This window comes from Salvelinus alpinus, chromosome 19, assembly GCF_045679555.1.
Source record: "Salvelinus alpinus chromosome 19, SLU_Salpinus.1, whole genome shotgun sequence".
NCBI lineage: Eukaryota > Metazoa > Chordata > Actinopteri > Salmoniformes > Salmonidae > Salvelinus > Salvelinus alpinus.
The window spans coordinates 20,873,017-20,896,516 of NC_092104.1; the positions used below are offsets into that span (position 1 = coordinate 20,873,017).

Genomic DNA, 23,500 nt, shown 5'->3' on the forward strand with positions numbered 1-23,500 from the left:
TGTCCTGGCTGTGTTTCAGAGTGATGTACCTCTGTGTTGGCTGTGTTTCAGAGTGATATACCTCTGTGTCCTGGCTGTGTTTCAGAGTGATGTACCTCTGTGTCCTGGCTGTGTTTCAGAGTGATGTACCTCTGTGTCCTGGCTGTGTTTCAGAGTGATGTACCTCTGTGTTGGCTGTGTTTCAGAGTGATGTACCTCTGTGTTGGCTGTGTTTCAGAGTGATGTACCTCTGTGTCCTGGCTGTGTTTCAGAGTGATGTACCTCTGTGTTGGCTGTGTTTCAGAGTGATGTACCTCTGTGTTGGCTGTGTTTCAGAGTGATGTACCTCTGTGTCCTGGCTGTGTTTCAGAGTGATGTACCTCTGTGTCCTGGCTGTGTTTCAGAGTGATGTACCTCTGTGTTGGCTGTGTTTCAGAGTGATGTACCTCTGTGTCCTGGCTGTGTTTCAGAGTGATGTACCTCTGTGTCCTGGCTGTGTTTCAGAGTGATGTACCTCTGTGTTGGCTGTGTTTCAGAGTGATGTACCTCTGTGTTGGCTGTGTTTCAGAGTGATGTACCTCTGTGTCCTGGCTGTGTTTCAGAGTGATGTACCTCTGTGTCTTGGCTGTGTTTCAGAGTGATGTACCTCTGTGTCCTGGCTGTGTTTCAGAGTGATATACCTCTGTGTCTTGGCTGTGTTTCAGAGTGATGTACCTCTGTGTCTTGGCTGTGTTTCAGAGTGATGTACCTCTGTGTTGGCTGTGTTTCAGAGTGATGTACCTCTGTGCCTTGGCTGTGTTTCAGAGTGATGTACCTCTGTGTCCTGGCTGTGTTTCAGAGTGATGTACCTCTGTGTCTTGGCTGTGTTTCAGAGTGATGTACCTCTGTGTTGGCTGTGTTTCAGAGTGATGTACCTCTGTGTTGGCTGTGTTTCAGAGTGATGTACCTCTGTGTTGGCTGTGTTTCAGAGTGATGTACCTCTGTGTTGGCTGTGTTTCAGAGTGATGTACCTCTGTGTTGGCTGTGTTTCAGAGTGATATACCTCTGTGTCCTGGCTGTGTTTCAGAGTGATGTACCTCTGTGTCCTGGCTGTGTTTCAGAGTGATGTACCTCTGTGTCCTGGCTGTGTTTCAGAGTGATGTACCTCTGTGTTGGCTGTGTTTCAGAGTGATATACCTCTGTGTCCTGGCTGTGTTTCAGAGTGATGTACCTCTGTGTCCTGGCTGTGTTTCAGAGTGATGTACCTCTGTGTCCTGGCTGTGTTTCAGAGTGATGTACCTCTGTGTTGGCTGTGTTTCAGAGTGATGCACCTCTGTGTTGGCTGTGTTTCAGAGTGATGTACCTCTGTGTCCTGGCTGTGTTTCAGAGTGATGTACCTCTGTGTTGGCTGTGTTTCAGAGTGATGTACCTCTGTGTTGGCTGTGTTTCAGAGTGATGTACCTCTGTGTCCTGGCTGTGTTTCAGAGTGATGTACCTCTGTGTCCTGGCTGTGTTTCAGAGTGATGTACCTCTGTGTCCTGGCTGTGTTTCAGAGTGATGTACCTCTGTGTTGGCTGTGTTTCAGAGTGATGTACCTCTGTGTTGGCTGTGTTTCAGAGTGATGTACCTCTGTGTCCTGGCTGTGTTTCAGAGTGATGTACCTCTGTGTTGGCTGTGTTTCAGAGTGATGTACCTCTGTGTTGGCTGTGTTTCAGAGTGATGTACCTCTGTGTCCTGGCTGTGTTTCAGAGTGATGTACCTCTGTGTTGGCTGTGTTTCAGAGTGATGTACCTCTGTGTCCTGGCTGTGTTTCAGAGTGATGTACCTCTGTGTTGGCTGTGTTTCAGAGTGATGTACCTCTGTGTTGGCTGTGTTTCAGAGTGATGTACCTCTGTGTCTTGGCTGTGTTTCAGAGTGATGTACCTCTGTGTCCTGGCTGTGTTTCAGAGTGATGTACCTCTGTGTTGGCTGTGTTTCAGAGTGATGTACCTCTGTGTTGGCTGTGTTTCAGAGTGATGTACCTCTGTGTTGGCTGTGTTTCAGAGTGATGTACCTCTGTGTCCTGGCTGTGTTTCAGAGTGATGTACCTCTGTGTTGGCTGTGTTTCAGAGTGATGTACCTCTGTGTCCTGGCTGTGTTTCAGAGTGATGTACCTCTGTGTTGGCTGTGTTTCAGAGTGATGTACCTCTGTGTTGGCTGTGTTTCAGAGTGATGTACCTCTGTGTCTTGGCTGTGTTTCAGAGTGATGTACCTCTGTGTCCTGGCTGTGTTTCAGAGTGATGTACCTCTGTGTTGGCTGTGTTTCAGAGTGATGTACCTCTGTGTTGGCTGTGTTTCAGAGTGATGTACCTCTGTGTTGGCTGTGTTTCAGAGTGATGTACCTCTGTGTTGGCTGTGTTTCAGAGTGATGTACCTCTGTGTTGGCTGTGTTTCAGAGTGATGTACCTCTGTGTTGGCTGTGTTTCAGAGTGATGTACCTCTGTGTTGGCTGTGTTTCAGAGTGATGTACCTCTGTGTTGGCTGTGTTTCAGAGTGATGTACCTCTGTGTCTTGGCTGTGTTTCAGAGTGATGTACCTCTGTGTCCTGGCTGTGTTTCAGAGTGATGTACCTCTGTGTTGGCTGTGTTTCAGAGTGATGTACCTCTGTGTTGGCTGTGTTTCAGAGTGATGTACCTCTGTGTTGGCTGTGTTTCAGAGTGATGTACCTCTGTGCTGGCTGTGTTTCAGAGTGATGTACCTCTGTGTTGGCTGTGTTTCAGAGTGATGTACCTCTGTGTCCTGGCTGTGTTTCAGAGTGATGTACCTCTGTGCTGGCTGTGTTTCAGAGTGATGTACCTCTGTGCTGGCTGTGTTTCAGAGTGATGTACCTCTGTGTTGGCTGTGTTTCAGAGTGATGTACCTCTGTGTTGGCTGTGTTTCAGAGTGATGTACCTCTGTGCTGGCTGTGTTTCAGAGTGATGTACCTCTGTGTTGGCTGTGTTTCAGAGTGATGTACCTCTGTGCTGGCTGTGTTTCAGAGTGATGTACCTCTGTGCTGGCTGTGTTTCAGAGTGATGTACCTCTGTGCTGGCTGTGTTTCAGAGTGATGTACCTCTGTGTTGGCTGTGTTTCAGAGTGATGTACCGCTGTGCTGGCTGTGTTTCAGAGTGATGTACCTCTGTGCTGGCTGTGTTTCAGAGTGATGTACCTCTGTGTTGGCTGTGTTTCAGAGTGATGTACCTCTGTGTTGGCTGTGTTTCAGAGTGATGTACCTCTGTGTTGGCTGTGTTTCAGAGTGATGTACCTCTGTGTTGGCTGTGTTTCAGAGTGATGTACCTCTGTGTTGGCTGTGTTTCAGAGTGATGTACCTCTGTGTTGGCTGTGTTTCAGAGTGATGTACCTCTGTGTTGGCTGTGTTTCAGAGTGATGTACCTCTGTGTTGGCTGTGTTTCAGAGTGATGTACCTCTGTGTTGGCTGTGTTTCAGAGTGATGTACCTCTGTGTTGGCTGTGTTTCAGAGTGATGTACCTCTGTGTTGGCTGTGTTTCAGAGTGATGTACCTCTGTATCCTGGCTGTGTTTCAGAGTGATGTACCTCTGTGTTGGCTGTGTTTCAGAGTGATGTACCTCTGTGTTGGCTGTGTTTCAGAGTGATGTACCTCTGTGTCCTGGCTGTGTTTCAGAGTGATGTATCTCTGTGTTGGCTGTGTTTCAGAGTGATGTACCTCTGTGTTGGCTGTGTTTCAGAGTGATGTACCTCTGTGTTGGCTGTGTTTCAGAGTGATGTACCTCTGTGTCCTGGCTGTGTTTCAGAGTGATGTATCTCTGTGTTGGCTGTGTTTCAGAGTGATGTACCTCTGTGTTGGCTGTGTTTCAGAGTGATGTACCTCTGTGTCCTGGCTGTGTTTCAGAGTGATGTATCTCTGTGTTGGCTGTGTTTCAGAGTGATGTACCTCTGTGTTGGCTGTGTTTCAGAGTGATGTACCTCTGTGTTGGCTGTGTTTCAGAGTGATGTACCTCTGTGTTGGCTGTGTTTCAGAGTGATGTACCTCTGTGTTGGCTGTGTTTCAGAGTGATGTACCTCTGTGCTGGCTGTGTTTCAGAGTGATGTACCTCTGTGCTGGCTGTGTTTCAGAGTGATGTACCTCTGTGCTGGCTGTGTTTCAGAGTGATGTACATCTGTGTTGGCTGTGTTTCAGAGTGATGTACCTCTGTGCTGGCTGTGTTTCAGAGTGATGTACCTCTGTGCTGGCTGTGTTTCAGAGTGATGTACCTCTGTGTTGGCTGTGTTTCAGAGTGATGTACCTCTGTGTTGGCTGTGTTTCAGAGTGATGTACTTCTGTGCTGGCTGTGTTTCAGAGTGATGTACCTCTGTGTTGGCTGTGTTTCAGAGTGATGTACCTCTGTGTTGGCTGTGTTTCAGAGTGATGTACCTCTGTGCTGGCTGTGTTTCAGAGTGATGTACCTCTGTGTTGGCTGTGTTTCAGAGTGATGTACCTCTGTGCTGGCTGTGTTTCAGAGTGATGTACCTCTGTGCTGGCTGTGTTTCAGAGTGATGTACCTCTGTGCTGGCTGTGTTTCAGAGTGATGTACCTCTGTGCTGGCTGTGTTTCAGAGTGATGTACCTCTGTGCTGGCTGTGTTTCAGAGTGATGTACCTCTGTGTTGGCTGTGTTTCAGAGTGATGTACCTCTGTGCTGGCTGTGTTTCAGAGTGATGTACCTCTGTGCTGGCTGTGTTTCAGAGTGATGTACCTCTGTGTTGGCTGTGTTTCAGAGTGATGTACCTCTGTGTTGGCTGTGTTTCAGAGTGATGTACCTCTGTGCTGGCTGTGTTTCAGAGTGATGTACCTCTGTGTTGGCTGTGTTTCAGAGTGATGTACCTCTGTGCTGGCTGTGTTTCAGAGTGATGTACCTCTGTGCTGGCTGTGTTTCAGAGTGATGTACCTCTGTGCTGGCTGTGTTTCAGAGTGATGTACCTCTGTGTTGGCTGTGTTTCAGAGTGATGTACCGCTGTGCTGGCTGTGTTTCAGAGTGATGTACCTCTGTGCTGGCTGTGTTTCAGAGTGATGTACCTCTGTGTTGGCTGTGTTTCAGAGTGATGTACCTCTGTGTTGGCTGTGTTTCAGAGTGATGTACCTCTGTGTTGGCTGTGTTTCAGAGTGATGTACCTCTGTGTTGGCTGTGTTTCAGAGTGATGTACCTCTGTGTTGGCTGTGTTTCAGAGTGATGTACCTCTGTGTTGGCTGTGTTTCAGAGTGATGTACCTCTGTGTTGGCTGTGTTTCAGAGTGATGTACCTCTGTGCTGGCTGTGTTTCAGAGTGATGTACCTCTGTGCTGGCTGTGTTTCAGAGTGATGTACCTCTGTGCTGGCTGTGTTTCAGAGTGATGTACCTCTGTGCTGGCTGTGTTTCAGAGTGATGTACCTCTGTGCTGGCTGTGTTTCAGAGTGATGTACCTCTGTGTTGGCTGTGTTTCAGATAGAGAAGGTGCTGCAGCAGGGAGAGATCAGTGACTGTGCAGAACCATACATGGTCATGAAGGAGACTGACTCAGCAAAGGTAGAGTGCCATGATCACTCACACACACACACACACACACACACACACACACACACACACACACACACACACACACACACACACACACACACACACACACACACACACACACACACACACACACACACAGCTATAGGTTGTAATTGTGGTTCCGTGTGGTTCCATGGGTCAGAACAAGGAGAAGCTGGAGAAGCTGCGTAATCAGTCTGAGATGTTCTGTCAGAGACTTGGTCGCTACCGCATGCCCTTTGCCTGGGCTACAGTCAACATCATGAACGTCATCAGCACCGCCACACTGGACCGAGATACCACCGACTCTGACAGCCTCAACGGTCTGTGTGTGTGTGTGTGTGTGTAAGCTGGTTAACTCTTGAGCCCAAGGCTTGTTTAATCTTACTTTACTTTTCTGTACCTGACTTGACTGACCTCTCCTCCCCTATCCAGGTAAATCCAGCAGTCTGGAAAAGAGAGGTCAGTTGCCCAGGAGGAACTCAGAGAGGTTCGGTACCATGGAAGACCAGTGTAACATGTCTGCCTTCAAACCTGCTACCATCACCATCAGCACCTTCTGCAAGCAGGTCTGAACATATGCACTCGAGAAAACAACACACTCTACAATATAAACATCGATCCAGCGACATAAGCATCGCTAAGCTCAGAGAAAGGTCTTGGACAGAGAAAGGTCTTGGACAGAGAAAGGTCTTGGACAGAGAAAGGTCTTGGACAGAGAAATGTCTTGGACAGAGAAAGGTCTTGGACAGAGAAAGGTCTTGCACAGAGAAAGGTCTTGGACAGAGAAAGGTCTTGGACAGAGAAAGGTCTTAGACAGAGAAAGGTCTTAGACAGAGAAAGGTCTTTGACAGAGAAAGGTCTTGGACAGAGAAAGGTCTTGGACAGAGAAAGGTCTTGGACAGAGAAAGGTCTTGGACAGAGAAAGGTCTTTGACAGAGAAAGGTCTTTGACAGAGAAAGGTCTTTGACAGAGAAAGGTCTTGGACAGAGAAAGGTCTTGGACAGAGAAAGGTCTTGGACAGAGAAAGGTCTTGGACAGAGAAAGGTCTTGGACAGAGAAAGGTCTTGGACAGAGAAAGGTCTTGGACAGAGAATGGTCTTGGACAGAGAATGGTCTTGGACAGAGAATGCTTGACCTTGTGGGTATCACCTCGAGACAAGGCATTATTTCATTCCACACAATCCACAGAGCAGACACCTGATAAGACCTGGCCAGGTATCATATAGACATACCATACATTCTCCATACTTGCCATCTCACAGCAAGGGTGCATTTTTCCTTCCTACTAGCAACTGTGGAGAGTTGGTCTCATAACAACAGTTAGTTGCACTGCTCAGTATGTCACCTTCCTATGAAGTTGATGGAAAAGAGGAAAGAAGTCTGCTGTGCAACACTACAAATTCACAATGTTTAATTCGGAGGTGTTCAGAGACATTATATCACTGTATGTTGTACATGAAGACATGTTCATTTGACTAAACTGGACCCTGCTTTGTTTAAGGAGGGGGACCGTCTGAGTGATGAGGACTTGTTTAAGTTCCTGGCAGACATCAAGAAGTTCTCATCCCTGCAGAGAAGAATTAAAACCATACCAGGTGATCCGCTATTCAACCACACCGCAAGACCTGGCTGTCTGTGTGTGCTGTTTCATTCCATTCAACCACACAGCAAGACCTGGCTGTCTGTGTGTGCTGTTTCATTCCATTCAACCACACAGCAAGACCTGGCTGTCTGTGTGTGCTGTTTCATTCCATTCAACCACACAGCAAGACCTGGCTGTCTGTGTGTGCTGTTTCATTCCATTCAACCCGACAACACGTGACTAGAATGTCCCATTTCTAAGAACAAGTGTCTGTTTTATCTGGGTTTAAGTGACTTCATGCATTTAAAATAGCTGAATAGGCTATTTTGTATAATTCAGAATCAATTGCTTATAGTGGTGAAAACCTGTGGGACTGAAAGCTTTCTTATATTTACCTACTTTGGAATAATTCTGAATGAACATAGTTTCAGACTGTTTTTGACTTGATCTATTTTAGGTACAATAAGACTGGATGTGACTCCGGTCCATGACAACCCAGTGGCCTGTCTGTCTACTGAGCTGATCCCAGTCAAACCACTGGCTGAGAAGAACGTCCGACCTGTCAAAGAGGTTTTGGAGTTCCCCTCCAGCGAGGTCTATGTTCCACACAGCACTTACAGGTGAGCACACACACACACACACGTGTCGATGCATACCACACACACAGACTGCACAAAAGCATTTACAGGTTAGTACACTCACTCAATTCTCCTGAAACCACTTTTTGAATATTGCATATTCTGCAAATTCTCCTCAAAGCTTTAGCGTTTCAGACTGCATGGATTTACCATAGCACATCGCTTCAAGCAGTATAAACAGGTTTTCCAGGTTCATGACTTACTACCCCTACTAGTGTATTATCTGTCTCCGTGCTAAGCACCATGTACACATGTCCCTTCACGTGAGCTTTACACATGTTAGACAGTCATGAAGGTATTTAACACAGCACATACTGTAGCTTCAGGCTTTCTATTTTCCATCAATGTCTTGAACAGGTTTGCTGGGACTTCTACAACCAGTCTGACCTGACACAACCCCCAATGCTGTCAACACTTCACTCCTTCCTCCTCACTGCTCGCTAGATGAACACTGTGTCCCAAATGGCACCCTATTCCCTATAGGGCTCTGTTCAAAAGTCAAATCAAAATCAAATCAAATCAAATTTATTTGATAGTCCACTATATAGTCCACTATATAGGGAACAGGGTGCTGTTTGGGACACAGCCTAAGAGTGTGTCTCCTGTCTCGGGACAGATGACTACATTGTTACATAGTTTTTAATCTCACACTAATGTTCACACCACATTTGGTTCATTGGTAAGACTAGTTTTCAGGCCCACGTGGTGTATTGTGTAATATCATGCATTTGTTATCTTCACCGGGTGCCATCTAGTGGTGTAGTATGGATGTGCAGGCTCAGGCAGTCTAACTCTGAATAGGAATTGTGGTGCTGATAGAAGATGGTCATATCCTGACCACCTGACCAGGAAGAACTCTGGGCACTGACATTTACCAGGCTATACTTCGGGCTTGGGCTGCTGATTTGTGCAGGCATGAACTAGTGGGAGTTTCTTTCCCTTTCCCTCTCTCTCCAGGAACCTGCTCTATGTATACCCCCAGCGACTCAACTTTGTCAACAGGCTGACTTCAGGAGGGAGGAATATCACTATTAAAATCCAGTTTATGAGTGGAGAAGACCCCAGCTGTGTGATGCCTGTGAGTTTCTCACACACACACACACACACACAGACAGACAGACAGACAGACAGACAGACAGACAGACAGACAGACAGACAGACAGACAGACAGACAGACAGACAGACAGACAGACAGACAGACTGTACACCCACATTGCTGTGACATTGTACAACATGGTTTCATTGAGTTTACTCTGCTTTTTTTCCCCCCTCGTAGGTCATTTTTGGAAAATCGAATGGTCCTGAGTTTGTGCAAGAAGTATACACCCCAGTCACGTACCATAACAAGCAAGTGGATGCTATTTTAAATACTACATGCTAAATTACAACAACACAACTACGGCATAACATGCTACATTTTCTAATATAACAATCTAATTTTTGTTGTTGTGTTGTCTCTGTCCTATGTGACTGTGCCTCAGGTCTCCAGACTTCTATGAGGAGGTGAAGATGGCTCTGCCTGCCAGGCTGACTGAGAGACACCACCTGCTGTTCACATTCTACCACATCAGCTGTCAACAGAAACAGAACCAGACTGGAGCCAGTGAGGCACTCATAGGTTACTCTGTAAGTCTGACCCCTCATGCCTGGTCTCACCTGGGCCTATATTCATAAAGTGCCTCACAGTAGGAGTGCTGATCTAGGATCAGGTTTCCCCTGTCCAAGCAATCTTATTCATTGTGATCTAAAATGCAAAACTAATCCTAGAGCAGCACTCCAACTCTGAGATAATGGTGCCGTTTATTTGCCAATAATTGGGAGAAAGACCAGAATGGGGCTGCCTGTGTAATCTGATTGGTCAAAAGACCAATGATTGGCAAAAGATCAGAATTAGGCTGCCTGTGTAAACCCTGCCTTTATGGATATGGGTCCTGGTCTCATCTGGTCTGGATCAGTCTATGATCTGGCCTAGTCAAGATCAGTTTCACTGCACGCTGGATTAATGTGGTCTTACATGAACGTGCAGATACTCTACTGAACATGGTGCTGGTTATTTATGATCAATATACCAGTAAGTGATTCTTCTCAATGATGTGGCAAGGTAGATGTGTCCCCTGTATGTATTTGTCCATTGTCAGTGTTTGCGGTGGCTGATCTTCTGTCTATCCCCCTGTGTACTGTAGTGGCTGCCTATACTGAGTACTGACAGGCTACAGACTGGTCAGTACTGCCTCCCCATCGCCCTGGACAGATTGCCTGTCAACTACTCACTGCACTCACCTGAGGTAACATTCATTTGGCCATTTCAATTCTCCAGACAACCATTTAAAATAAGTTGTATCACAAAAATGTTAAGAGTGGAGTGTCTCCCGCTGGGGGAGAAAATAAATGTGTTGATGTGCTGATTTATTGATTGGGTTTAGATGGCAACAGACATGATATTTCTTAATATCTCTCTCTGCAGAACATTCCCCCTCTCTCTGCAGAACATTCCCCCTCTCTCTGCAGAACATTCCCCCTCTCTCTGCAGAACATTCCCCCTCTCTCTGCAGAACATTCCCCCTCTCTCTGCAGAACATTCCCCCTCTCTCTGCAGAACATTCCCCCTCTCTCTGCAGAACATTCCCCCTCTCTCTGCAGAACATTCCCCCTCTCTCGCAGAACATTCCCCCTCTCTCTGCAGAACATTCCCCCTCTCTCTGCAGAACATTCCCCCTCTCTCGCAGAACATTCCCCCTCTCTCTGCAGAACATTCCTCCTCTCTCTGCAGAACATTCCCCCTCTCTCGCAGAACATTCCCCCTCTCTCTGCAGAACATTCTCCCTCAGGTTCTTAATATGTCAATCTCTCTCTCTGCAGAGGATTACCCCTCAGGTTCCTCCAGTCAAGTGGATGGAAAGTCACAAAGGAGTTTTCAACCTGGAGATACAGGCTGTGTCCTCAGTACACACACAGGTAAGTCTCTCTCTCACACACACACACACACACACACACACACACACACACACACACACACACACACACACACACACACACACACCCACTTTATGTAGTCATTTATTTACCCCTTCCCCTCCCCAGGACAACCACTTGGAGCGTTTCTTCACATTGTGCCATGCCCTGGAGGGCGGAGTGACGTTCCCGCTCCGGGTTCGGGAAGAGAAGATTCCGGAGAACAAGCTGGAACACGAGCTGAAGCTGAGCATCATCTCCCTGTCGTCCTCCAGACTGGAACCTCTGGTCCTCTACCTCCACCTGGTCTTAGATAAACTGTTCACCCTCATCATGCAGCCCATGGTCATCGCTGGACAAACAGGTACCTATAGGGACATGTCACCAGGGCTTTCAGACAGACGGGTACCTATAGGGACATGTCACCAGGGCTTTCAGACAGACGGGTACCTATAGGGACATGTCACCAGGGCTTTCAGACAGACGGGTACCTATAGGGACATGTCACCAGGGCTTTCAGACAGACGGGTACCTATAGGGACATGTCACCAGGGCTTTCAGACAGACGGGTACCTATAGGGACATGTCACCAGGGCTTTCAGACAGACGGGTACCTATAGGGACATGTCACCAGGGCTTTCAGACAGACGGGTACCTATAGGGACATGTCACCAGGGCTTTCAGACAGACGGGTACCTATAGGGACATGTCACCAGGGCTTTCAGACAGACGGGTACCTATAGGGACATGTCACCAGGGCTTTCAGACAGACGGGTACCTATAGGGACATGTCACCAGGGCTTTCAGACAGACGGGTACCTATAGGGACATGTCACCAGGGCTTTCAGACAGACGGGTACCTATAGGGACATGTCACCAGGGCTTTCAGACAGACGGGTACCTATAGGGACATGTCACCAGGGCTTTCAGACAGACGGGTAGTGTGAGAGTATACCTGATATGTTTGAGACGTGTTTTGTTGTAACCTAACTGTGTGTGTGTTTTATTTCCTAGCCAACCTGGCCCAGATAGCGTTTGAGTCAGTGGTGTCAATCGTCAACAGTCTCCACAACAGCCAGGAGCTGGCCAGGGACCAGCAGGGCAGGAACGGTCTCCTAGCAACATACCTGTACTGGGTGTTCCGTCTGCCTGACTCCAATGAGCTCCTCAACACAGGTAGGAAGGAACCACCGGACACATTGTCATGGTGATGTGACTGTATGGACAGTCTAACTTGTGAAGAGAATGGACATAGTCGTATTTGCGCTACAGCAATGTGCTCAGCTGAACACCGTAACTGTAGATAAGTTGCATGAAACAGAAGTCATTGAAATGAAGGGGGACCGTGTAATTACATCAATACAATGCTATAGTAGTGCAGATCTGTGCAACTAAAGTGTAACCAGGTAGATCATGCCAGTGACAAGGTTCTTAGAAGAGGACCGTCGTGCTCTCCCAAAAGTTTGGTTGGTGCGTAAAACCTGTGAATAAAGATAAGCCAAATAGTGTGATGGGTCCGCAAGCAAAAAGATGTTGCATAAAGTTTCAACTTAATAGCCTTCTTCAGTGTGTAGGTGACGTGGTGCGTTCAGGTAGATCATCCAGAATGGTTCTCCCCTGTGTGTCCAGGTCCAGGGGGTGTGGTACCTCCCACTGAGGGCCGCTACAGTACTATGGGGCGGGCCTCAGCCACCACAGTAGGAACCATGTTACTGCAGTCCAGGATCCGCAGCAGCAGCAACCCTGATATCCCTGCCCCACACAGTGCAGAAGACACAGAAGTCAATAACATCCTGTCAGCTAAGGTACTGCTACACATACAGAGTCGTGGTTGAGTGGGTAACACTGGATGTTCAATCCCCGAGTCCACCTCTCACACTTTGTCTCCTCTTAAAGGACACTGATCATGCTAGCTATTACCATAGACTTCCAGTCATTGCGTTAAAGCTAGTTAGTAATTGCGCTAATTCCAGTTAGCAACTTCCTTCAAACTGCACACAGACATACAAATGAAATCCACAAGTTCATCTGACTCTGGAGAAGTAGATAAAAGGCTTCATTGCCAAAATCCCAAAGTATCCCTTTAACTTGTGAATCTCTACTATTCTTTAAAAAAGGTGGGAAAAGGTACTGCTACACTAAACACAAAGAGTCAATGAACATCTGTCATGAGCCTGCCACAAACACAGAGTCAATGAACATCTGTCATGAGCCTGCCACAAACACAGAGTCAATGAACATCTGTCATGAGCCTGCCACAAACACAGAGTCAATGAACATCCTCTGTCATGAGCCTGCCACAAACACAGAGTCAATGAACATCTGTCATGAGCCTGCCACAAACACAGAGTCAATGAACATCCTCTGTCATGAGCCTGCCACAAACACAGAGTCAATGAACATCCTCTGTCATGAGCCTGCCACAAACACAGAGTCAATGAACATCCTCTGTCATGAGCCTGCCACAAACACAGAGTCAATGAACATCCTCTGTCATGAGCCTGCCACAAACACATGTTGCTACTGTAGCTACATCCTCTAGCATAGCCTCTGACTGTTTGGTTGGTTTACAACACATCAGTACCTTCAAGGCTTTTTTTGATATCCTCTGGGTCTATGGCTGTAGTGTAGACTCACTGGTTTTGGCCAACTAAAAGCATGTCTGAATTGCAAATGGCACCCAATGGACCATGGTCAAAGGTAGTGCACTATTTATGAAACAGAGTGCCATTATGGGACCCACACACCACATCTGTTTATCTCTGTGTGTCTGAAGCTACAATAGTCGAGTCAGATTCTTCATGACCACCTTGTTGTTGCTGTCCTCTCCCTCAGGGCCAGAACAACCCAGGCAGTCGTATGTCGACCTATGTGGATGTGAGCAGCCACCCTCAGAGCTCTACGGGCGGGACCCGGCCCTCCAACAGAAAAGTAACTTTTACCAGAAAGATCCCGGGAATAAATGTCTTTATTCACCTCTGTGATGCCAACAGTCACCAGCAGAGGGCAATGTGGCACTGAGCAGATCACATACTGTAGCATGTAGACTTCCATATTTTCTTTAACTAGGCAAGTCCGTTAAGAACAAATTCTTATTTACAATGACGGCCTAGGAACAGTGGGTTAACTGCCTTGTTCAGGGGCGGAATGACAGATTTTTACCTTGTCAGCTCAGGGATTCGATCTAGCAACCTTTCAGTTACTGGCCCAACGCTGGAACCACTAGGCTACCTGCCGCCCCATACTGGCCAAACACTGACAATAACATCCTCATTTGCATTCTGAGTAGAATGTTCTATATACGTCGCAGTAGGATGTTACATGGCAGCCAGTAAAATCTTAAATCTGTAACAGATAATGTGATGTGGATTTCTTTGCTGTCAGAGCGAACCACATGAGTATGTGAAATAGAACCTGAACATGGTATTGAACTGTGGGTCTACACAGTCACAAAGATTTTACAGAGATTAAACACTATGAGTGTGTGTGTGTGTCTGTGCATTTCAAAATCACTCTGTTTTGAGGTGCTGTTCTTGTGTTTGCCATGTTCAAATAAGACCAGACCCTTCCCTTTGAAATGCTGTATCTGATTTCACTGGCTGGGGTCACAGTGCATTTGGCTAGCTCTGGTTTGTGTTGAACTGAGGACTGTGGCACCAGCAGTCAGTCCGTCATTCAGTCAGTAAATAAATCTGTCGGCCTGTCTGAGTGTCTCTCCCTCTCTCTAATCTCTCTTTCTCTCTAACGTATAGGTTGTACTTTTCTTTTAAGAAGTCTTCCGTTATAACACTGAGATAGTCCAGGATTGATGTGATCCTTTGAAGCAGTACACTGTATTCTACATGTAGGTTACCAGACACTACTGTTTAGTGGTGGTAGTAACCCAATGCTCTGTTTCTCCTCTGACAGCAGTTCCATGAGGAGTTAGCTCTACAGATTGTGGTCAGCACAGGAGTCTGCAGAGAGAACGCATATAAATATGCCTGGTTCTTCTTTGAACTGCTGGTGAGTGTGTTCAATATACTCTGAATGTACAAACATTAGCAAGCCTTCCTAATATTGAGTTGCATCCCCTTTTGCCCTCAGAACAGCCTCAATTCCTCGGGGGCATGGACTCTGCAAGGTGTCGAATGCGTTCCACAGGGATGCTGGCCCATGTTGACTCCAATGCTTCCCACAGTAGTGTCAAGTTGGCTGGTAGTGGATCTCTACTCTGAACAGCTCGTTCCATCTCATCCCACAGATGATCAATTGTATTGAGATCTGGTGACTGGGCAGGCCACTGCAGTAAGCTGAATTCACTGTCATGTTCGTGGAACCATTCCTGGACAATCCTAGCCTTGTGGCATGGGGCATTTATATTACTGAAAAAATGTATTTGCAGATGGACACACTGCTGTCATGAAGGGATGCACCTGATTGGCGATGATGTTCAGATGTCCTGTGGCATTCAAACGTTGCTCCACTTTTATCAAGGGGCCCAATGTGTGCCATGAAAACACACCTCACACCACCACCAGCTTGTAATGTTGACACGAGGCATGATGGATGCATGTACTCGTGGTTTTCTCCATACCCTAGTCCTCCCATCGGCGTGAAGCAGCAGGAACCGGGATTCATCGGATCCAGCAGTGTTTTTCTAATTCTCCAATGTCCAGTGTTTTCGTTTCTTAGCCCACTGCAACCGCATTTTCTTGGCTTTCTGCTGAAAGATGTGGAACGCAGCCTCCATACCCCATTCCCGTCAAGGTATGACAAGTTGTGCATTCAACCAATGTTGTACTGGACTGTCAGTTGACTAACTGTAGCCTGCCTGCGGCTCTGCACAATTCATGTAAGCCTCTTTTGTCATCTTTCATCAATTACCTGTTTTTCAACCACTGGCCTCCCGTTGGCTGGATGTCCTTTGGGTGGAGGACCATTCTTGATACACACAGAAAACGGTTGAGCGTGAAAAACCCAGCAGCGTTGCAGTTCTTGACACACTCAAACCGGTGCGCCTGGCACCTACTACCATACCCCGTTCAAAGGCACTTAAATCTTTTGTCTTGTCCATTCACCCTCTGAATGGAACACATACACAATCAATGTCTCAAAATATTTCTTTAACCTGTCTCCTCCCCTTCATTTACACTGATTTGAAGTGGATTTAACAAGTGACTTCAATAAGGGATCATAGCTTTCACCTGGATTCACCTGGTCAGTCTGTCTTGGAAAGAGCAGCTGTTCTTAATGTTTTCTACACTGTCTATTTACTTTAATGGCAAAGAAGCTCTAGCATTTTTAGCTTAATGGAGTTGTGTGTGTCCAGGTGAAGAGCATGGCCCAGCATGTGTCTCAGCTGGAGAAGCAAGACGTCCCTCGCAGGAGCCGCTTCTCAGACCGCTTCAAAGATGATGTCACAACCATCGTCTCCGTGGTTACTGCTGAGATAGGGACCATCCTGGTCAAACAGCAGAAGGTTAGTAATGATGTCATTATGAGCCTTTAGTAAACTTACAAACACTTTTTCAGAGACTCAATCTATCAAATCATCACTTAATGCAGTTTCCTTTTTATTTTTTATCCTGATGTCTTAAGGAGACCATTGGCTGTTTTTAACTGAAATCCAATGTTTTTGTTTGTTTTTGTTGTTGTTAGGAGTTGGAGCAGGCAGAGAAGGTGAACATCAGCCTGGCCTTCTTCCTGTATGACCTGCTGTCTCTAATGGACCGAGGCTTTGTCTTCATCTTGGTCAAAAACTACTGCAACCAGGTCACTACAACAATACACTACCCTAACCACAATACACTACCCTAACCCCTAACCACAATACACTACCCTAACCACAAGATGCTACAAAATATGGTAGTTACATAAAGGATGTTGGCACAGCATAATTACTAAGGAGGTGACCAATTCCAGACTCTGTCTCTCCATTACCCATGTCAATAACCTAGCCTTACCCCCCAGATGTCGGCAAAGACTGTTTCCATGCCAACCCTGATTAGCATGCGATTGGAGTTCCTGCGTATCCTGTGCAGTCATGAGCACTACCTCAACCTCAGCCTTTACTTCAGTAGCCCTGCCTCTGCACCCGTCTCTCCATGCCCATCCATCTCCTCACAGGTCAGTTTGCACGTCAGTCAAAATCATATTGACCAGTCTCCAGCACTCACCTGGCTTTGGGATTGTAGGTTATAGTGTAGTATGGTTAAGTAAGGTGGGTTCTCTCTCTCTCTGGCTTTAAATACTCTCCTTTTATATTCCAACCTCTTTCTTTCTTTCACTATCACCCGTCTCTCTCTTTCTCTCTCTCTCACCTGTCTCCCTTTCTCTCCTCTGTCTCTCTCTCTCTCTCTCTCTCTCTCTCTCTCTCTCTCTCCTCCGTCTCTCTCTCTCTCTCACCCATCTCCCTTTCTCTTCGCCGTCTCTCTCTCTCCCGTCTCTCTCTTCTCTCTCTCCTCTCCCGTATCTCTCTCTCCTCTCCCGTATCTCTCTCTCCTCTCCCGTATCTCTCTCTCCTCTCCCGTATCTCTCTCTCTCCTCCCCTTCTCTCTCTCTTCTCTCCCTCTCTCTCTCCTCCCCCGTATCTCTCTCTTCTCTCTCTCTTCTCTCCCTCTCTCTCTCCTCCCCCGTATCTCCTTCTCTCTCTCCTCTCCCGTATCTCTCTCTCTCTCTCTCCTCCCCCGTATCTCTCTCTCTCTCCTCCCCGTCTCTCTCTCTTCTCTCCCTCTCTCTCTCCTCCCCCGTATCTCTCTCTTCTCTCTCTCTCTCTCCTCCCCCGTATCTCTCTCTTCTCTCTCTCTCTCTCTCCTCCCTCTCTCTCTCTCTCTCTCTCTCCTCCCCCGTATCTCTCTCTCTCTCTCCTCCCCTGTATCTCTCTCTCTCTCTCTCCTCCCCCGTATCTCTCTCTCTCTCTCTCTCCTCCCCCGTATCTCTCTCTCTCTCTCTCTCTCCTCCCCCGTATCTCTCTCTCTCTCTCTCTCCTCCCCCGTATCTCTCTCTCTCTCTCTCTCCTCCCCCGTATCTCTCTCTCTCTCTCCTCCCCCGTATCTCTCTCTCTCTCTCCTCCCCCGTATCTCTCTCTCTCTCTCCTCCCCCGTATCTCTCTCTCTCTCTCCTCCCCCGTATCTCTCTCTCTCTCTCCTCCCCCGTATCTCTCTCTCTCTCTCTCTCTCTCCTCCCCCGTATCTCTCTCTCTCTCTCTCTCTCTCTCTCTCTCTCTCTCTCTGTGGCCTCTCTCTCTCTGCAGAGCTCCAGTTCGTGTAGTTTCCAGGAGCAGAGGATCCTGGGGCTGTTTGAGCTGTCCCAGGAGTTTAAACAGCAGCACTACCTCGCTGGTCTACTGCTCACTGAGCTCAGCGCTGCACTGGACATGGAGTCAGAGGGGTTGGTACACACACACACACACACACACACACACACACACACACACACACACACACACACACACACACACACACACACACACACACACACACACACACACACACACACACAACACCTCACTGCCCACTATCTCAGGAGTCTGTGACATGGAGTGTGAGGGGTCTGTCAACTATACACTGACACAAATAAAAATATGTGTGTGTGCTTATAAGATTGTGTGTGTGTGTGTAGGGGTAAGGTCCAGAGGAAGGCCATCAACGCCACCTACAGTCTGCTGTGTGCCCATGACCTGGACCAGCGCTGTACCCGTCCTGACGTCCGGGCCAAGGTGGCCACTCTCTACCTCCCCCTGGTGGGCATCATCATTGACTCCATCAACTACCTGGACTTCACAGGTACTGGCCTGGCCACATCCCATATCCACACCTATACCCTACCCATTGGGACTTAATGTAGAGTCTAAGGAGTTGGTTGATTGGTTTGGAACTGGGTTGATGTGAACTGTGTTTAGAGAGTGTTTGGTGCAGAGCCGTGGCTGAGTGGTAACAATCATGGATTCAGCGCTATCTATCTAATAGAACTCAGAGGGTTTTCTTTAATGGAAGCTTCTCTAATGTCAAACATGTAAAGTGTGGTGTACCGCAGGGCAGCTCTCTAGGCCGTCTAGTCTTTTCTATTTTTACCAATGACCTGCCACTAGCATTAAACAAAGCATGTGTGTCCATGAATGCTGATGATTCAACCATGTATGCATCAGTAAACACACCTAATGAAGTCACTGAAACCCTTAACAAAAGGTTGCAGCATGTTTTGGAATGGGGCCGGTAATAAACTGGTTCTGAACATCTCTAAAACTAAGAGCATTGTATTTGGTACAAATAATTCCCTAAGTTCTAGACCTCAGCTGAATCTGGTAATGAATGGTGTGGCTGTTGATCAAGTTGAGGAGACTAAATTACTTGGCATTACCTTAGATTGTAAACTGTCATGGTCAAAACATATAGATTCAATGGTTGTAAAGATGGGGAGAGGTCTAGCCGTAATAAAGAGATGCTCTGCTTTTTTGACACCACACTCCAAAAAGCAAGTTCTGCAGGCTCTAGTTTTGTCTAATCTTGATTATTGTCCAGTAGTGTGGTCCAGTGCTGCAAGGAAAGACCTAGTTCAGCTGCAGCTGGCCCAGAACAGAGCGGCATGTCTTGCTGTTAATTGTAATCAGAGGGCTGATATAAATACTATGCTAGCCAGTCTCTCTTGGCTACGAGTTGAGGAGAGACTGACTGCATCACTTCTCATTTTTATAAGAAACATTAATGTGTTAAATCCCAAATTGTTTGCGTAGTCAACTTACACACAGCTCTGGCACACACACTTATCCCGCCAGACATGCCACCAGGGGTCTTTTCACAGTCCCCAAATCCAGAACAAATTCAAGAAAGTGTACAGTATTATATGGAGCCCTTATTGCATGGAACTACATTCCATCTCATATTGCTCAAATTAACAGCAAACCTGGTTTCAAAAAACAGATAAAGCAACACCTCACGGCACAACGCCTCTCCCCTATTTGACCTAGATAGTTTGCGTGTATGTATTGATATGTAGGCTACGTGTGCCTTTACATTTTTTTTATGTAGCTCTGTCATTGAGCTGTTCTTGTCTATTGATGTTCTGTATTATGTCATTCTGTATTATGTTTCATGTTTTGTGTGGAACCCCAGAAAGAGTAGCTGCTGCTTTTGCAACAGCTAATGGGGATCCTAATAAAATACCAAAAAATTCTTTGCTCTCAACAAATATGTGACTCACCATAGTCTCCCCTTCAAACGTGCTCCCCTTTCTACCCCTGTATCTCCTTAGTAACTTCTAATCTGTGTAAATAAAAGTTGAAAATACGTCTTTTTTTTGTATTTGACACTTGTGTGTCTCCGTAGTGTCCGAGGCTCGCGGAGGGAAGAGCAAGACCGGAGGGTCAGACGAAGACCCCGACAACATCCCGCCCATTAATCAGTCTATTGCTATGGCAATCGCCGGCAATCCCTTCAACACCTTGGCGAGGAATGCCCTGGCTTCCATGGCGTCTGTGGTAAGGCTATAGGAATGCTGCCATGGTTTTGTATCAGTAGGACTCTCTTCGTTCACCTCCCAAGCACATACTGTATGTTTGGGTTCCTCCATCAGACCTGGATTAAGTTAGCTTTTTAAAATGATTAATTCACAATTTCAATTAGAGTAGTAAATTCCTTGCTCTGTAGTTTTGTGACTAGTAGTGATAAAGGTGTGTGTGTGTGTGTGTGCACGCATCCACAAGGGGGCGGTGGTGTAGCAGGTGTGCTGCTGTGAGGTAGACTGATGAGCTGTCGGAAGCACACACACACACACACCATCCATTATGAGATGCCAGCTCTCTTTCTCTTTCTCTATCTCTCTCTCACACACACACACACACACACACACACACACACACACACACACACACACACACACACACACACACACACACACACACACACACACACACACACACACACACACACACCGGGAGATGCTTTATGGACAGGCATTATCATCATAAGTGAACTGGGCTGTGCTGAGAGACACACACATCCATCAAATGTAGCCACGGCAACCACACAGCCACAGAACACCCTCCATCTGTCTCTCCTATTATACTTCGTCTGTGCTAGATGGATGTATGCCCTATACACAATGCAAACTGTAGTTATTATTTTTTTTTTACAGTTTTGAAAAGTGTTTAACATATTGACATTGAACTCAAGTCGAGGTCTTAAGCCTGCCATTTGAGTAATAGCATCTATGGAATCAGTAGGAGTTTAATGGTTGTCTTCATCAGAGGTCCCAATCAACTCTGTGTAATAGTGTTACTCAATGGTAGACATCAATCACTGGTCTGTATGGAATATTCATCAAACTCAACCTCTGAATTACATGTAGCACCTGTGGAGAGCCTTGGCAGCGGCTAATTGGGATTCCAATAAAATACAAGAACCCATAAACAACATTATACTACAGTATGTCTCTGTCCACTCTAAAGTATACAGTATATCTCTGTCTCTCTCCTCTGTAGCAGTCTGCTAAGGCAGTGGCCACCCTGTCGGCAGAGACCAGCCGTAACCTGCTGCTGTGTTTCCTGTGGGTAATGAAGAACGCTGAGAGGAGTCTGATCCAGCGCTGGACTGTAGACATGCCCTCTGCACAGCTCAACAGACTGCTAGAACTACTCACCATCTGTGTTTCCTGCTTTGAGTACAGGGTAAGTGTATCTGCGCCCTGCATGGAGTATATGCCTAATTAATGTCTGTAAGTAGGATGTAAATGTGTGTGTTATTCTCACTGTGTTTGTGCGTGCATGCCTTCACGCATTGTGTGTGTGTGTTGTGCAGGGGAAGCGGAGCAGTGATAAGGTGAGCACGCAGGCCTTACAGAAGTCCCAGCAGGCCAAGATGCAGCTGGAAGACTCCCTACTGAGGGGCATCGGAGCCCGGGGGGAAATGATGCGACGGGCTGGAGGTCAGTCTGATTGATGAAGAGTAGCTACATCCACAGTACACGACTTAGAAGTATATCTCCTGAAAAGCAGTTCTGAGTAGCTGAAAAGGGAACAATGGTACTCCTAAGCTGCTTTTTGATTGGACAAGTGCCTGCCAGCCCCTTTATCCCTGACCTTTGACCCTGACAGGAAGTGACCGTGCAGGTCAGAGAGTGAACCTGCGCTGGAGAAAAGACCTGACACAGTGGAGGCAGACCAATGACAAACACGACAAGTGAGTTACACGCACTGAGTACAAATGCAATTCATTCATTACATATCTCTCCTGGTATGGAAGAAGATACATTGTCAGACAATACATTTGGAAGAAACTAGTGAAGAGAACCCCCTCTCCGGTTTCCCTCAGAACCAAAGCAGAGCTAGACCAGGAGGCTCTGATCAGTGGGAATCTGGCTACCGAGTCCAACCTCATAGTCCTGGACCTACTGGAGACCATAGTACAGGTCCAACATCTTTCTCCTTATGTTTTCAATCTACCTCTACTTCTTTCTTCTCTCCGTGTTTGAGATTGACTGCAGACTGACTGTTCTACAAATCACCTTGCATCTGCAATAACTACTGATTGTTTGTAGATCAGTCTGTCAGCATTTACCCACAACGCATCACGAAATTGATACTCTCTTGAACACAGCCAACATCATAGTGTCCTCTCTAGTCCCATTGGCTGACATTATTCTCTCTCTCCCTTGTGATTGGTTGTCATGACTGTCTTCCATACAGGCTGTTCCATTGGCTGACTGTAAGGACAGTGTTGTGGGCGGTGTGTTGAGGGTGTTGCTACACTGTCTCACTTGCAACCAGAGTACAACCTTCCTGTCTCACTGCTTCAGCACACTGCGAGCACTCGTCGTCAAGGTACTGTCTATATACAATATATACTGACAGTATTGTGTGTGTATGGATGTGTGTGCGTGTACTGACAGTATTGTGTGTGTTATAGTTTGGTGACCTGTTGTTTGAAGAGGAAGCCGAGCAGTGTGCAGACCTGTGTCAGAAGGTGCTCCAGCACTGTAGCAGTCCTGTGGATGGAAATAGAAGCCAGGCCTGCGCTACCCTATACCTCATCATGAGATACAGCTTCAGCTCAGCCAATGTGAGCGCACACACACACACACACACACACACACACACACACACACACACACACACACACACACACACACACACACACACACACACACACACACACACACACACACACACACACACACACACACACACACACACACACACACACACACACACACACATAGACAGATTCCGTCTCATCCTTTTTCCTCTACCACCCAGTCGTTTCCATGTCTATTTTGAGCTCAGTGGAGAAAGTTGCTGAGTGATGTGTTTCTGGGTACTTAGAAGTGAACAGGGAGATATGTCTCTGTCTACCCCTGTGTCCCTGCCTTTCTGTAAGTAATGACAGTACGAGTGAGAGAGAGGCACCACCAGGCACCTCCCCACCCCAACCAGCCAACACCCTCCCACCCCGACCAGCCAACACCCTCCCACCCCGACCAGCCAACACCCTCCCACCCCGACCAGCCAACACCCTCCCATCCCGACCAGCTAACACCCTCCCACCCCGACCAGCCAACACCCTCCCATCCCGACCAGCCAACACCCTCCCACCCCGACCAGCCAACACCCTCCCACCCCGACCAGCCAACACCCTCCCACCCCGACCAGCCAACACCCTCCCACCCCGACCAGCCAACACCCTCCCATCCCGACCAGCCAACACCCTCCCACCCCGACCAGCCAACACCCTCCCACCCCGACTAGCCAACACCCTCCCACCCCGACCAGCCAACACCCTCCCAAACCGACCAGCCAACACCCTCCCACCCCGACCAGCCAACACCCTCCCAAACCGACCAGCCA

The 23,500-nt window shown here is 47.3% G+C and overlaps 1 protein-coding gene across 4 annotated transcripts in view; it reads left to right on the forward strand.

Moving 5' to 3' along the window:
* LOC139545122 (dedicator of cytokinesis protein 8-like) overlaps positions 1 to 23,500 on the forward strand; it is a 93,134-nt gene that overhangs the window by 48,042 nt on the left and 21,592 nt on the right. For 2 of the 4 annotated variants that reach the window (XM_071352533.1, XM_071352536.1), the window contains 27 exons: positions 5,416 to 5,496; positions 5,669 to 5,828; positions 5,941 to 6,074; positions 7,010 to 7,103; positions 7,548 to 7,710; positions 8,686 to 8,806; positions 9,005 to 9,075; positions 9,210 to 9,354; positions 9,912 to 10,013; positions 10,588 to 10,683; positions 10,810 to 11,044; positions 11,695 to 11,856; positions 12,310 to 12,485; positions 13,516 to 13,611; positions 14,590 to 14,685; positions 15,992 to 16,141; positions 16,321 to 16,434; positions 16,633 to 16,788; positions 17,915 to 18,051; positions 18,283 to 18,446; positions 19,986 to 20,137; positions 21,140 to 21,325; positions 21,456 to 21,582; positions 21,752 to 21,836; positions 21,969 to 22,065; positions 22,343 to 22,477; positions 22,563 to 22,715. In XM_071352533.1, the coding sequence (XP_071208634.1) occupies positions 5,416 to 5,496; positions 5,669 to 5,828; positions 5,941 to 6,074; positions 7,010 to 7,103; positions 7,548 to 7,710; positions 8,686 to 8,806; positions 9,005 to 9,075; positions 9,210 to 9,354; positions 9,912 to 10,013; positions 10,588 to 10,683; positions 10,810 to 11,044; positions 11,695 to 11,856; positions 12,310 to 12,485; positions 13,516 to 13,611; positions 14,590 to 14,685; positions 15,992 to 16,141; positions 16,321 to 16,434; positions 16,633 to 16,788; positions 17,915 to 18,051; positions 18,283 to 18,446; positions 19,986 to 20,137; positions 21,140 to 21,325; positions 21,456 to 21,582; positions 21,752 to 21,836; positions 21,969 to 22,065; positions 22,343 to 22,477; positions 22,563 to 22,715 (3,588 nt within the window). The remainder of the gene's footprint in view (positions 1 to 5,415; positions 5,497 to 5,668; positions 5,829 to 5,940; positions 6,075 to 7,009; positions 7,104 to 7,547; positions 7,711 to 8,685; positions 8,807 to 9,004; positions 9,076 to 9,209; positions 9,355 to 9,911; positions 10,014 to 10,587; positions 10,684 to 10,809; positions 11,045 to 11,694; positions 11,857 to 12,309; positions 12,486 to 13,515; positions 13,612 to 14,589; positions 14,686 to 15,991; positions 16,142 to 16,320; positions 16,435 to 16,632; positions 16,789 to 17,914; positions 18,052 to 18,282; positions 18,447 to 19,985; positions 20,138 to 21,139; positions 21,326 to 21,455; positions 21,583 to 21,751; positions 21,837 to 21,968; positions 22,066 to 22,342; positions 22,478 to 22,562; positions 22,716 to 23,500) is intronic. The other 2 variants (XM_071352534.1, XM_071352535.1) reach the window with 2 other exon arrangements.